The following is a 13,491-nucleotide window of genomic DNA, read 5'->3' as shown; positions in this document are numbered from 1 at the left end:
TCACAATTGAGAACATCTTGTTTTTAAAATTCTTCTTTTTAAAAGAAATTTAAGAAAATAAATTGAAAATTAGATAATAGTCTTTTGACTAATATTATCCATCTTTAATTAGAATCCTTTAATGGTCATAAACCATCCTTTATGCTTTATTTTATTTTTAACAATCTAATTTATACACAGCTTTGATCATCTCATCCAAATATTTTACCAGCTTAAGGTTAATTTACTGATTTAGATAAGAAATTAATATTTCAATAAATGGAAATTAGCATTTTTAAATGATCCCAAGAAGATAAAGATCATAAGGCAGTGACTGTTGATCACAGAACTTTCCAAAATATTCTCATCTATACAAATGTTCCTTTGTTTCTTATGTCCAATAATATTAAAACTAACAGCCACACATGCAAATGGGGAAGCTTGCAATTGGTTGAAATTCATACAACAACAACAATAATAATATCAAGCTTTTATTCCAATATGTGGGGTTGGCTACATGAATCCCTTTTTCTAGGGGTGCCAATATTTAACATGACCCGAAAACCTGACTCAAACCCTACCCAAAAATTTTAGGTTAGGGTCAACCCGGACCCGAAATGGGTCGGGTTCGGGTTCAGGAAATTGACCCATTTCAAAAGCAGGGTCGGTTTGACCCAGTAACCCGAAATTGACTTATCTTCGACCTGAAAACCCATCTTGACCCGAAAACCTGAGATTGACCAATTTTGACCAGCTTTTAACCTGAAAATCGCAAATTGACCCATTTTTTGACCTGAAAACTAGCAATTTTTGGTCTGCTCCAGGTCATCGAGTCGTGTCAGGTTGACTCAGACCCCAAAACAAGTCGGGTTCGAGTCCAAAAAACCTTCCCATTTGCCGAAACGTGTCGGGTTCGGGTTGACCCGAATAGTGTTGGGTCAATTTCAAATTCGACCCAAACCCGACACGTGACCCGAAATTGGCACCCCTGCCTTTTTCTCTATTGTGTCCTGTTAAGAGTCAATTTCTCATTTTTTGTTGGCACAAACCACAACCTGCTCAATACTCGCACATCTAAAAATCAATTTTTCTTTATTTTGATTCATCTTTTTGTAACATGAATCATTAAGTTATGGAGTCTATTTTTTTGTTTTCCGAAGATAACACGCTTCACAGACGTAATCATTGGGCGCCTTCCATCTTTATGTTATTTCAAAGCAACAAGATATGTAATTCTTCACAATCAAATAAAAAAAAAATTGCAACAATGGTAATTGAGCATAATCATCAATTGAACGAACCACTATAAAACTCTGGTGTATTTTTATACATTAATCTACCTTTTATCTTTTTCATCCTTCTTTTGCTCTCTTTTCACTTTGGATGAATTAATTAGGTTTCCAGAGGCCCCACAGTAGGTTCTCAAACATGTCTTACTTGGACCAAAAACAAGCTCTTGTAGCTATCTGGGACCATTTCTATTCCTAAGATTCCAAATTGATGATCATAATAACATTCTCTAAGAACCACTCATTTTATTTTCCTCTACTTTATTTACATAAATATGCTTAGAACCTCAGCTCTCCAACCAAAGATCTCTCCCAAATCCAATAATGGCTATTAGCAGCTCCTGCTTCAGTCTTGAAGAGGCCATGGATAAGATTTGGTTCCACAATAATATTCTCTTCTTTCAACCTTCCAATTTGAACATCTTATCCATGTTGCAGAAGGATGGAAACATATTAAAATCTACCACATCTTCAGAAGGTAGCAGCTTTTATGAGGTAAATATAAGATAGAATAATTTAAATAAATTTTTTTCTTCAAGTTTTCACTTCAAAGTGTCTTCATAAAAGCTCCATATAAGTTTTTCAGTCTGTTGTGAATGAAATCAAGAACAAGAAGATTGTTCAGAAGATGAAGAATCCTGAAGGACTCAGCAGTCCAACAAACAAAATCTGTTCTAAGGAAGAAATCCCACAGCCAACACTGCAAGGAACGCCAAAGATAAGGAGGAGCCAATGGAGCTTATATGAGCTTAAAGGATTTAATGATCTTGGTTTTTTGTCCAGAAAGGAAAAAGTTGGTGACAGGGAGAGAAAGTTTGAAGAAAGTAAGGTGGAAGAAGTAAAGAGGCCGTATCTATCAGACGCTTGGTTCATAAATAGAGCTGATTTTTCATTGCTTGATCTCAGGATGTTGCCCAAAACAATTGAAGGAACTTACATGAAAAAATATTTGAGATCTTGGGCGCATAATGTGGCTTCTTTAGTTTGCTATGAATAATATTTGTGAAGTGTGTCTCTACTGTTAGCATAAGGTATGGATTAGAGCTGTATTAACAGGTTGTTTGGTAGGCAGGTTTTGTAGTGTATATTTTGTTTGATGTGAAGTGAACGTTTGAGTGGTTTGTAATGCTCCAGAATTTTAGTTTTCCTTGCATTTGAAAATCAGTCAAGTAAGATAGTTTCCAAATCCCATGACGCACCTGTTGCTGCCTCTCACCCTCATCTATTGTGTGTAATTGAGCCAAGGTTGAGCGATTTCAAGTGTTGTTTGGCTTGGCTTGTAAACTTATCGGCTAAAGACAAGCTGTTTAAAATATAGAACTTTCTTAAAAATCATACTAATAGAATATACATGACACTATGTATAAACTATGTTACAATCTTGAATCGTTGGCGAGGAACATTATGAAACTATGTAAAGGGTTAAGCAAACTTCACAACGTTACAAAGAACTTCAGGACATTATAGCTACCTTGGGTTGGAAGAATTATCTGAAGATCGTTTCACTATAGCAAGAGCACGCAAGATTGAGTGTTTCTTATCACAACCTTTCTTTGTGGTACATACACATAAAATTTCATGCTTATTCTTTCTATATTTAAAAGCATCTGAAATGTATGATGACAAACAAGAAATAGATTAGTACATCTAAATTACATCCAAGTATGTCATATTTTTAAAATACATATATTTCAGTTATTAACTGTAGCTTATGTAGTTCATCTTGCCTCTTCAGGATTGCTGATATTCTCATGATGGTAGCCACAGCTGAGATTAAGGAGGCAGAACCACGTTGAAGATTCCCTTCCAGTTCACAATAGAGGCAAAAATAGGACAAAAGAAGACCAACTTCATTAACTGCTATATATTTGTCTTACCAAATATGAAAGAAATAGATAAGTGTCTGATTATGCAGAGGTATATAAATTTACCATGCAATAATTGTCAATAAAAATAACCACATTAAGGCTTCATTTGGGACGGCTTTCTTATTACTTGTTAAAGCAGCTTCCTAAGAAGCATAAAAAAAAATCGTCCCAAATTAAGTCTAAGTATCCATCTGAACGGTTATAATTTTTTATAGAGGTGGTTGTACAAATGTTATATATAAATTATTTTTTTTGAAAGTTACTGTAAAAATAATTTACCAGCATAAACATTTATTGAAATCAATGAAAAAGCAATGACCAAATAGAAACTATGATTGCAGACTGAAAATCAAAATAATAAGAAAGTTGTCTTAAACAAAGCCTAGGAATAATAATTCAGAAGCCAAAAAGGGATAATTAGAAAGGAACAAAGTTCATAGGTATGCTCTCTTTCTTTCCCATGTTGTTATTTGTCTAGTGCAATTTAACCTTTCATTATGCCAATTGGCATTTGAAGAAGAGACAAAATTAGTCAGAATGTAGAAAACAAAGAGCAAGTTGACAACTAAAAGAGCTGAAAGAAAGAGCTTTTTTATTGATCGGTTACAAAGTCAATCATCTCTTCAATTATCTGCATAAATAGAGATACATTTTCTTCTTAAGATCCCATTTAAAAAAGAGAGATACATTTTTATCAGTCTGATCTTAACAGAAACCTACCTTTCAGTCATAGAACTATAGAAGCATATTTCATGGATTTCAAACATGAAATAATTAGGCTTTGTTTGGGAGGACTTTCTTACTACTTCTTAAAGTAATTTTTTAGTATGAAAATTAAAAATTTTTGTATTAAAAAGTTGTTTTAAGAAGCAGAAAGAAAAACGTCCCAAATAAAGCCTTAGTCTAAAAGCATAGAAAAAAAAAATACAGATAAGAATATAAGATGACAGCTTAGAGATAAGAATTAAATTTCAACCTTATCCAACAATCATTTAAAATATTTCCTTAAAATACATTTTCGTTGAAATTGGCACAGTGGCTAGCTATTGCCTAATATGATATCTAAATGGAACAATTATTACGTTCTCCGACCGGATGCAGAGGAACATCCGGTTGTAGGCAAAAACGTGCCTATACCGAGGTGTACCGATTGAAAAAACTCGGCACACCTTGGTATAGGCGCATTTTTTGCTTACAACCGGATGTTTCTTGCATTTGGTCAACCGGACCAAATAAAATTCCATCTAAATGAATATCTACTAACTGATTTTATTAAAAAAATATAAGGATTGATATGCATACTCTTATTTCTATATTTATGGCAGATTATTTTAAGAAAAATTTGATTAAAATAACTCTTAAAGTCGTTAAATATGTAATACATGAAAATTTAATAAAAAAAAATTATAATGCATTCATCACAGAATAAATATAATACTTTTATGATTTATTCTGATAAAAAATTTGATGAGAAATATTCAATATCTATATCATAGGAGTAAACAATATAACCTACATATTGTAATGCAAATACTTTACTATTGCATTATTCCTACTCAATTGAAAAAAAAAAGGAAAAATCTTATATTTATTTTGAGATTATTGCTGCATATAAAAAAAATTATTTTACAGTAATTTTAAAAAAAAATTTAAGTCTATTATATTATAATTTATATCACCATATTCTTACATAATTTTTTTTTCTATCAATTTATAATAATATGAATAACATATATTTAAGACTTAATGAGAAAATTGTGATAAAAAAATTATCATATATTTTGAAATAAGTGAAATATAAGAATTGATTAATTAATCACCTATTTTAAAGCAAAATTAGAAGCTCAAAGTCCACAAATTTTCTTCTTTTTGTTTTTGACAAATAAATTTTTAAGGAAACTTTTTTCCTCTAAAGAAAACCTACTTGGCCCCACCTTTTTCAACAAACATAGCAAAGATGATCTCTATGAAATTGCCTTTTCCATGAGAGACCATTCATGCAAAGAATCTCTACCAAATGATTTCTTTGAAGTAACTACTTCGATTCATTTTGGGGTGATTATAGCGCATGGAATCTTAACGTTTGGGCTACGTTTCATATGAACCAACTTATAAAAATAAAAATAAAATAATAATAATAAAACTCATTTAAATATTATAGTTTTTGATCTAATAGTTTAAAAAGTGATATAAATACTTATTTTATAAATACATAATTTTTGGATATTAGATATATATGCAATTTCTCTAAAATAAAATATTTGTTTTTTTCCCTTCCAATTCACAACTTTGCCACCATAATTTCGATCCACTTCCATCTCCATATTTTCTTTCTCTTCTTCTCCAATAAGAACAAAATAAGGAGCAATTATTACGTCCGGTCAAATCCGAACGTATCCGAATGTATACCGAGCAATACCAAAGGCTCAATACAAAGTTTTAGGTGATATGGCGCGTGATTATTGGTCTATGAACGCATTCGGTGACCGAACGTAATAATTGCTCCAAAAGAAGGGTCTCAATCTCACTACAATGAGTTCAAGCTTAGCATCTCAAGATCTCATCTCCAAGACTCCAAATAATCCAATTTTAAAATAAAAAACTCACTTCAAAACCACCATCAGCTCACAACATAACTCATATCTATTCATTAAAAAACAGCCCAATTGTAGAACAAGAGAAGAATCTTAGAAAAAGAAGAATTAATCATAAGAAACACCAAATCAACTAAACTAATAAAGTATTAATATCATTAACCAAAAACAACCCTCCATAAAAGCCACATATCAAATTTGGGGATCATAATAATATCAAAAAAATTAGTGCTTATTGAAGCAGTAATTGATTAAGGTTTCATTTGAGTCGGCTTTCTTGCTGCTTTTTAAGACAGCTTTTTAATACAAAATTAAAAATTTTGTACTAAAAAGTTGCTTTAAGAAACTGTAAAAAACCGTCCCAAACAAAGCCTAATTTGAGCTGAAAGATTTTTGATTGGATGCTCAAAAATCTATTGGACCACATGCAATTACTCATAACAGTTAGAAACTTGAATGAATACTAAATAAATTCTATTAAGATAATAAATTTTTTGGTCTATAAACTAAATTGTATGTAAAAGGTAATTGACAAGCCATAAACTCACAATATTTCTCCAGTTCGTAATTTCTTTCCAAACACCTGAAGCCAAAAAAGTATAAGAAAATATTCTGCTTTTAGATGGTTGCGTTTGTGGAATCTGCTTTAGCTTGCATGCTATTTGAATCAATGTTGTTAGTCCCCACCAAGTTCTGTTTTATCTCTGCGTGTAGTAACCGGCATAAAGACTCCAGCTTTTCCTTCTGATTTTTTGATTTCTCAACTTTCTTTTTCATATGTTCACGCTATGAAAATCAAAGAAACAAAAGCTCAGGAATTCTTGAGAGAAATTATACGCAGGAAAATTTTCTCTATCACAGAAGGAAATCAGAAAAAGTAGCAGATGCATATCATGAACAGGAAAAATATTACGCCAAAAACAAACCACATATTTGGGATTAATTATTCTGTGGGGATGCCGAACGTCATTCGGAGACCAATCAGAATGCGTCACATCATCCTTCGCTCAGATACCGCAGCTCAATACTGCTCGGTACCGGGTTCGGTACCGCTGATGTGACCGATTCTGATTGGTGTCCAGACGGCATTCTGCATCCGGTCTCTGCACATAATAATTTCTCTGTATTTGGGGATTTACATAGCATACCACTGAATTCCTATGTATTTTTTTTAACTAATAGCTAATTATTTTATATTTACTTATATAACATTTGTGTCTAAATGGCATCAATATGTATGAAAATGTGTAAACTTTATATAAATTAATATTAGTGATATTTTTTCCCATTTAGAAATTAAGATTTTATATAAATATAAGAATTTATGCATTAGATATATAAATATATTAGAATTAGGCAGTATGCATGAGTATCTTTTAATTTTAAATATTTTTTCTGTACAGGATGAAGAAATGGGAGACTTTAACAGTGATAATCATGTAGATTCATCAATCGAGAGAAGAAAAATTGAACTCAAATTTGCAATTTTTGGATAAATCTCAGACACATTTATGGTCCCATAGATGGAAACTTGCAAACTTTATGCAATATTTAGAAAAAGGTAGCGAAAAGCTAAAATCTAATCTGAAGTTGTGCAAAAATGCTTTTGTAAATTCCAAAGTAATAGGAAGAAAAGGAGAAAATTTATTTAGGGAATGTTGACGATTGAAGGAGCTAATGAACAAAACGCTTGATTAATTGAAATTATGCACCAGTGTGGGTGATTAAAAAAGCAAAGAATGCTGAATAGATGGATAAAATCCTACCTCTTCCACAAGTTTTACAAGTGCAATGTCCGACTTCTCGCATTTGCTCTTCAAAAATTCATTTTCCTTCTTAAGCTCCTTTATTAACTTCGCCATCTGATGAAATCTCAGCAAATAATTCTTAGTTGTACTTCAATTAATAATGAAAAATAGGATAGTGAAACTTCTGTAAACTAAATACTTCTGTAGGAATGACTGACAAAAGGTAAGAGAAGAAATGCAATAAAAAATCTTTGAATCAAAGAGAAATAACCGACCAGAATAGGCATACCTTTTCCATTTCCTGCTTGAATGTTTCAAAGACCTCGTTGCTTTTCATCAATGCATCCTGAACACAAATTAACTAATTTTAGACTTTCACACAAATTTCCGGAATTTTTAAACTGAGAGTATTCTCAACTAAATGAGCATTATCACCGTCAATAGCCTTATCCCAGCTATTTACTGTTAGCTTTATGAATCCTCCATTCATTATATTGGGTGTTGCAAGAAAATAGTAATTTTCTAAGGTGTACAAATCTTGTTCCTATTCTTTCAAGTTTGATTATATTACCGTATTGTATTGAAGCACCTTCTTCGCTGCATGTTGTTACTAAATGTCTATAGTCTACTATCTTCAATAGGTACCCATAAGTCATCTAACAATCTCACTAAAGCACACTCAACTTGGTTGTTAGTCTATGTTTGTCTGATGCTCAAATCTATATTCTATAGTAGTATACAACAAATCTAATTACAGTTTTATAAAATTTAGTTTAAGCCTTGGTGATATTTTCATAATAAATAATCCTCAAGCACTTCTTTATTTTAACCATCCAACTTTCAACCGAAAATTATGTTCATGTTTATAGCTTCATTTCATCATAAATACATCCAAGATACAACCTATATTATGCAGAGTCATCATGTGATCATCCGATATTACAAATTGATAATTATCCATTTCATCCAATAAAATTGAATATAATGCACGCAATTTTAATTTTAGTGACATAAAACTCTTTCAAAAATCTTCTAATTGGTCTAAACACTCACATCAGAAGTTATCCCATCTATCAAAACTATAACTATAAATATCATTCACCAAGCTACCTCATACCTACCATCTCTTACAATTATAATTAATGAACTTATTGTTTATCCATGAAGTTACCTAAAGCGAGTGAAAACTCTTAAAGCTCTCCATAAATACTTCTAAACTCTTAAAGTTAGTTCTTTGATTAAAGAGAATTAAGCATAAAAAGAGAGATCACTTGTGATCTCCTCTCATGATTCTATTTTTATACACACTAAAAGAGTGTCTAATAAAATAAATAACTAATTAGTTTAATTCTCCTCGCAATATAAATATATATAAAAATAGAATGACCTCATCACAAACATCCAGCATTATGACACCAGAATCAGGAAGCAGTTAAAAAATTTTAAATTTTGGTGGCAGTGCTTCTTCTCCTATTTTACAAATTAAATGGCCATAATTATTTGCAGTGATCACAATATGTGTTGCTATTCATTTGTGGTAAAGGGAATGATGAGTATCTCATAGGAGCAGCAACCATGCTAGAGACTATAGATTTGGATGCCCGCTCAAGGAAAGATGGGCGCTACTGCACGAACCCTACTTTCGCAAGCTTAAGATCCTATTTTTCCTGAGGAAGATTGGATTTTAAATTAACTAGATTTCCCCCAATGATCGACATCAGGATTTATTTAGTTTTGAGGTTCTACTTCGGCAAGCCCCATAATTAATTATCACTCATAACGGGTAGAAGAGAACTCTAGATTAACGATGAATTATTTTTTTAGATGTGCAACAATTTTAAATTTTGGTTGTGGGAGATGGAGGTAAACACGATCAGGATCCCACGGTTCTGTCGTCCCGGGCATACCGTATGTTTCAATCTATCAACACTAACAACCGTTGATTGTAGTGTCCCGGAAATCTGATTAGCAGCCATAGGTTGCATCCTCTCAAGGATCCCAAGTAAACAGAAGTAGATAGAAGTAGGTTATTTGGTTTGTGTTGGGACTTGCGACTCCGCTTAGGAGTTGCCCATAGTTTAAATTTAGATTGGGTTTTGCAGTTCTATTTAGAAGTTGCCCATAGTTTAGACTCATATTAGGTCTTACGACCCCGTTTAGGAGTTGCCTGTAGTTTAATTTTAGGTTGGATGCTTATGGTTTTCATGGAAAGTAACCCATATAGCGGGTCTTACTACTTCATTTAGAAGTAGTCCGTATAGCGGATCTTACGGCTTCGTTTAAAAGTAGCATGTATAGTGGGTCTTTAAAAGTAGCATGTATAGTGGGTCTTACGGCTTCGTTTAGAAGTAGCACGTGTTATCAGGGATGCATTATTTGTTCTAGGAAAGTTTTCACTAGTACCCTAATTAAAGTGAGACTTATAACCTTCATTAAAATGGCCCGATTTATCAAGGATTTATGATTGGGTTATTTTTACCTAGAGGATTTTCCCTAGCACGTTAGCAAAAGTCAGACTTACGACCTCTATTAGAAATTGTCGGTTGAACTTTAGGCTAACAAGTTTTTAGTAGCAAGATGTTGGTAGCAAACGTGTAATTTTGCATTTAAGTGGATTTTATTACTTCTATTAGAAGTAGCCCGTTCTTACGACCTCTATTAGAGGTGACCCATAATTTAGATTTTGATTGGTCTTACAACTCCGTTTAGGAGTCGCCCATACATTATAGATTTGTTTCTCCCCTTGGGAAGGCTTATAACTCCCCTTGGGAGGTTGTGTGCATTAATTTAGTTGGGATTTACCCTATTTTAACAAGTAGTTACCTTTTATGCTAGCTTTAGAGTAGTATACGGGTTTTATGACCTCTATTAGAGGTGACCATAGTTTAGATTTCAATTGGGTCTTCCAGAACTGTTTAGGAGTCTCCCGTATAGTTTAGATTTGTTGCTCCCATGGGAGGGTTTATAACTCCCCTAGGGAGATTGTGAGCATTAATTTATCTGGGATTTACTCTATTTTAACTAGTAGTTGCCCGTTATGCTAGCTTTAGAGTAGTTACACACCCTACCACCTGACACTAGTACTTTTTTATTCTAGCTTTCAGTAGTGTACTATAATTTTGCTCGTAATAGTGCTCTTAGTTTTTTCTCTAGTAACCTATGTTTTACTATAATACTGTTGTTTGTTTAGTATCTTGCATGTTTTAATACCAGTTTTGCTCTTTCCAGTACTAGTTTTGTTCTGTTTATTTTAGTATCAGTTCCATTTCACTAGTACCAGTTTAGTTTTACCAGTACTAGTTTGTTTTACCAGTACCAATTTTATTTTACTAGTACCAGTTTTGTTTTATCAATACCAGGCTGACACTTTGCTTGTTTACTTGCAAGTGTTCATAGTCAGTACGAGTTAGAGCTTGTAGCTGTAGAATTTACCAGGAGCTAGAGCTTACCAGAAGCTGGAGGGGTTTAGTTTAGGATTTACTAGCTTTCTTTCTGTTTTATATTTTGGTTAGTTTTTTAGGAGTTTGAGTTATAGTGTGAGTTGTACCTAACGTTTGATAGTATGAACATTATTCTGTGTTTTAATTTAAATTACTTGTTTTAACTAATTATATTAATTAATTAATTAAATTTTTAATTAAAGTTGAATTTTAATTTAAATTAATTATTCAACTCGTTTAAAACTTGAATTTTTAAATGTATTTTAAAATTACTTAATTATTTAAATTAAATTGGTTGCTCAATTAATTAAATGAGAGTTTATTTTAAAATTAATAGATTTTAATTTAATTAAATAGTTAAATTTTATTTTAAGTGGCTAATCAATTTAATTAATTAGGTTTCAATTGACTTAATAATAATAATAATAATAATAATAATAATAATAATAATAATAATAATAATAATAATAATAATAATAATAATAATAATAATAATAATAATAATAATAATAATAATAATAATAATAATAATAATAATAATAATAATAATAATAATAATAATAATAATAATAATAATAATAATAATAATAATAATAATAATAATAATAATAATAATAATAATAATAATAATAATAATAATAATAATAATAATAATAATAATAATAATAATAATAATAATAATAATAATAATAATAATAATAATAATAATAATAATAATAATAATAATAATAATAATAATAATAATAATAATAATAATAATAATAATAATAATAATAATAATAATAATAATAATAATAATAATAATTTTTTTAGTAATAATAATAATAATAATAATAATAATAATAATAATAATAATAATAATAATAATAATAATGATCGTGGGAGTGGAGGCGGAAGGCTTGGCTTGCTTGCTCGCGGGAGTGCAACAAGAATGAGAACGGCTGTCTTTCTGCGTGTGAGTTCGAATGAGGAGTTTCGTGCCTTCGAGGGAGTTTTGTGTCGTGAGGAGCGAACGTGGGATCGTGGGATCGTGGGAGCCGACAAGGTGGAGTCATGGGTAGTGGGAGCCATTCTGGTCGTAGGTTTACAGGTCAACACCAGATTTCAGAAAGTGGAAAATTGAAAATAGTATGATCATTTCATGACTAATCAATTCCATGAACAATGAGACATGAAAATTTCTTATTGTTTGGGATTGCAAAAGAAATAGAGGATACAACCAAAGAGACTTACTCCAACTTAGAAAATACTTCAGAGTTGTTTCAGGTTGATTCAATACTTTTTGACTTCCGCCAATGAGAGCAATTTGTTACTCAGTATTACAACACACACACGGTACTGGCAATAACTTTATTTATTCGAAACTCACTCATTGACATGTCTAAAAGATGTAGTAATGTAGAAGTAAAATGTAGAACAAAAAAGATTGTTCAAGTTTTTCTTAGTACTTAACAAAGAGTTGGATGATGTTTGAGGTCCAATCATGGGCACTAAACAACTACCAAATCTTAGGAAGACTTTCTCAGAGGTTATGCTTGAATAAAGTAGAAAGAAAGGGATGATGGGATCCAAGGAACAACCACGTCAATGTTGGATGCATCTACCCATTATTGTCCAATCATCTAAAAGTAATTGTGGAGATCGTCAGAAAAGAGAAAGGCCTTGGTGTGATTCCTGTAAGAAATTAGGTCATTACAAGGAGACTTGGTAGAAGCTCAATGGAAAACCAGCTATTTGGAAACCAAAGCAACAGTTTGATAGAAACAGCAAAGCATATCTGGCTTCCAACTTTGATAGTGCTCTTATTCCCAAGCCAAGCCCATTTAACAAAGAGCAGATGACTTTGCTGTAGACATTATTTTGTCAAATTGGCAGTGGTAACATTATTAGGACATGTTTGGATGCTCAAACATATTCACATACTTCCTTCACTACTAACAAAGTAGACATGAGGCCATGGAAAGCAGACATTGGTGCATCTGATCATATGATAGGGGATGTTGCCCTTCTCCAAAATTACAAGCCAAGTAGTGGTCACTTGTCCGTCTGTATTATTGATGGTTCAAATTCTAAAATTGTTGAAATAGGTTTCATCCAACTTACTAAAGAGTGCATCTCAACTCTATCCTCCATGTTCCAAACATGGATTGTAATCTTTTGTCGATTAGCAAATTGGCTCGTGACCTTCAATGTGTTACTAAATTTTATCCAAACTTGTGTTTTGCATGACTTGAAATCGGGGAAGATGATTGGCAGTGATGAACTTCGCTCTAGGCTCTATCTTCTCCCATGTGATCGATCCTCAAACCAAGTTTCTCAAGCAAGTTGCATCCATTCTCAAAGTCTGTTAGAATGTTTCAATTTTGTGTCAAATTCTAATATCAATAAAGATAGTGAAATTATATTAGTACACTATCGTCTTGGTCATCTTAATTTTGAGTATCTTGCAAAATTATTTCTCAAATTATTTATCAATAAAAGTCCTGCATCTTTTCATTATGAAACTTGTCAGATTGCAAAGCATACTAGAAATGTATATCCTCAAATTTCATACAAACATTCAACTGCCTTTT

At 31.7% G+C, this 13,491-nt stretch overlaps 2 protein-coding genes across 5 annotated transcripts in view; one reads left to right on the top strand and one right to left on the bottom strand.

Annotated features, from left to right (window-relative positions):
• The first annotated feature begins 1,553 nt into the window (after positions 1 to 1,553).
• On the top strand, positions 1,554 to 2,459 carry LOC110103473. 2 transcript variants are annotated; one of them, XM_020832216.2, is made up of 2 exons: positions 1,554 to 1,763; positions 1,876 to 2,459. In XM_020832216.2, exons 1-2 carry the CDS (start codon positions 1,593 to 1,595, stop codon positions 2,263 to 2,265), a joined length of 561 nt encoding a protein of 186 aa, XP_020687875.1. In that variant the 5' UTR covers positions 1,554 to 1,592; the 3' UTR covers positions 2,266 to 2,459. The 2 variants fall into 2 exon arrangements, with proteins under 2 accessions (XP_020687875.1, XP_020687874.1); XM_020832215.2 differs by having other exon boundaries at positions 1,557 to 1,763; positions 1,855 to 2,459.
• A 3,715-nt stretch (positions 2,460 to 6,174) lies between these two features.
• Positions 6,175 to 13,491, bottom strand: part of LOC110103476 (alpha-taxilin) — a 36,345-nt gene continuing 29,028 nt past the window's right edge. For all 3 annotated transcript variants that reach the window (XM_028700374.1, XM_020832221.2, XM_020832220.2), the window contains 3 exons: positions 7,768 to 7,824; positions 7,497 to 7,592; positions 6,175 to 6,516 (listed from right to left, as the gene is read on the bottom strand). In XM_028700374.1, the coding sequence (XP_028556207.1) occupies positions 6,349 to 6,516; positions 7,497 to 7,592; positions 7,768 to 7,824 (321 nt within the window). In that variant the 3' untranslated portion in view covers positions 6,175 to 6,348. The remainder of the gene's footprint in view (positions 6,517 to 7,496; positions 7,593 to 7,767; positions 7,825 to 13,491) is intronic.

Source organism: Dendrobium catenatum, unplaced genomic scaffold (genome assembly GCF_001605985.2).
Source record: "Dendrobium catenatum unplaced genomic scaffold, ASM160598v2 fragScaff_scaffold_1500, whole genome shotgun sequence".
Lineage (NCBI taxonomy): Eukaryota > Viridiplantae > Streptophyta > Magnoliopsida > Asparagales > Orchidaceae > Dendrobium > Dendrobium catenatum.
The sequence above is the reverse complement of the archived record's forward strand: the minus strand, read 5'-3'. Positions and strand labels throughout refer to the sequence as shown.

Coding starts and splice junctions, on each gene's coding strand:
- LOC110103473 (XM_020832215.2), top strand. CDS start 1,593: ATGGCTATTAGCAGCTCCTGCTTCAGTCTTGAAGAGGCCATGGATAAG. Junction 1,764..1,854: donor AAGGTAGCAGCTTTTATGAG/GTAAATATAAGA, acceptor TAAGTTTTTCAG/TCTGTTGTGAATGAAATCAA.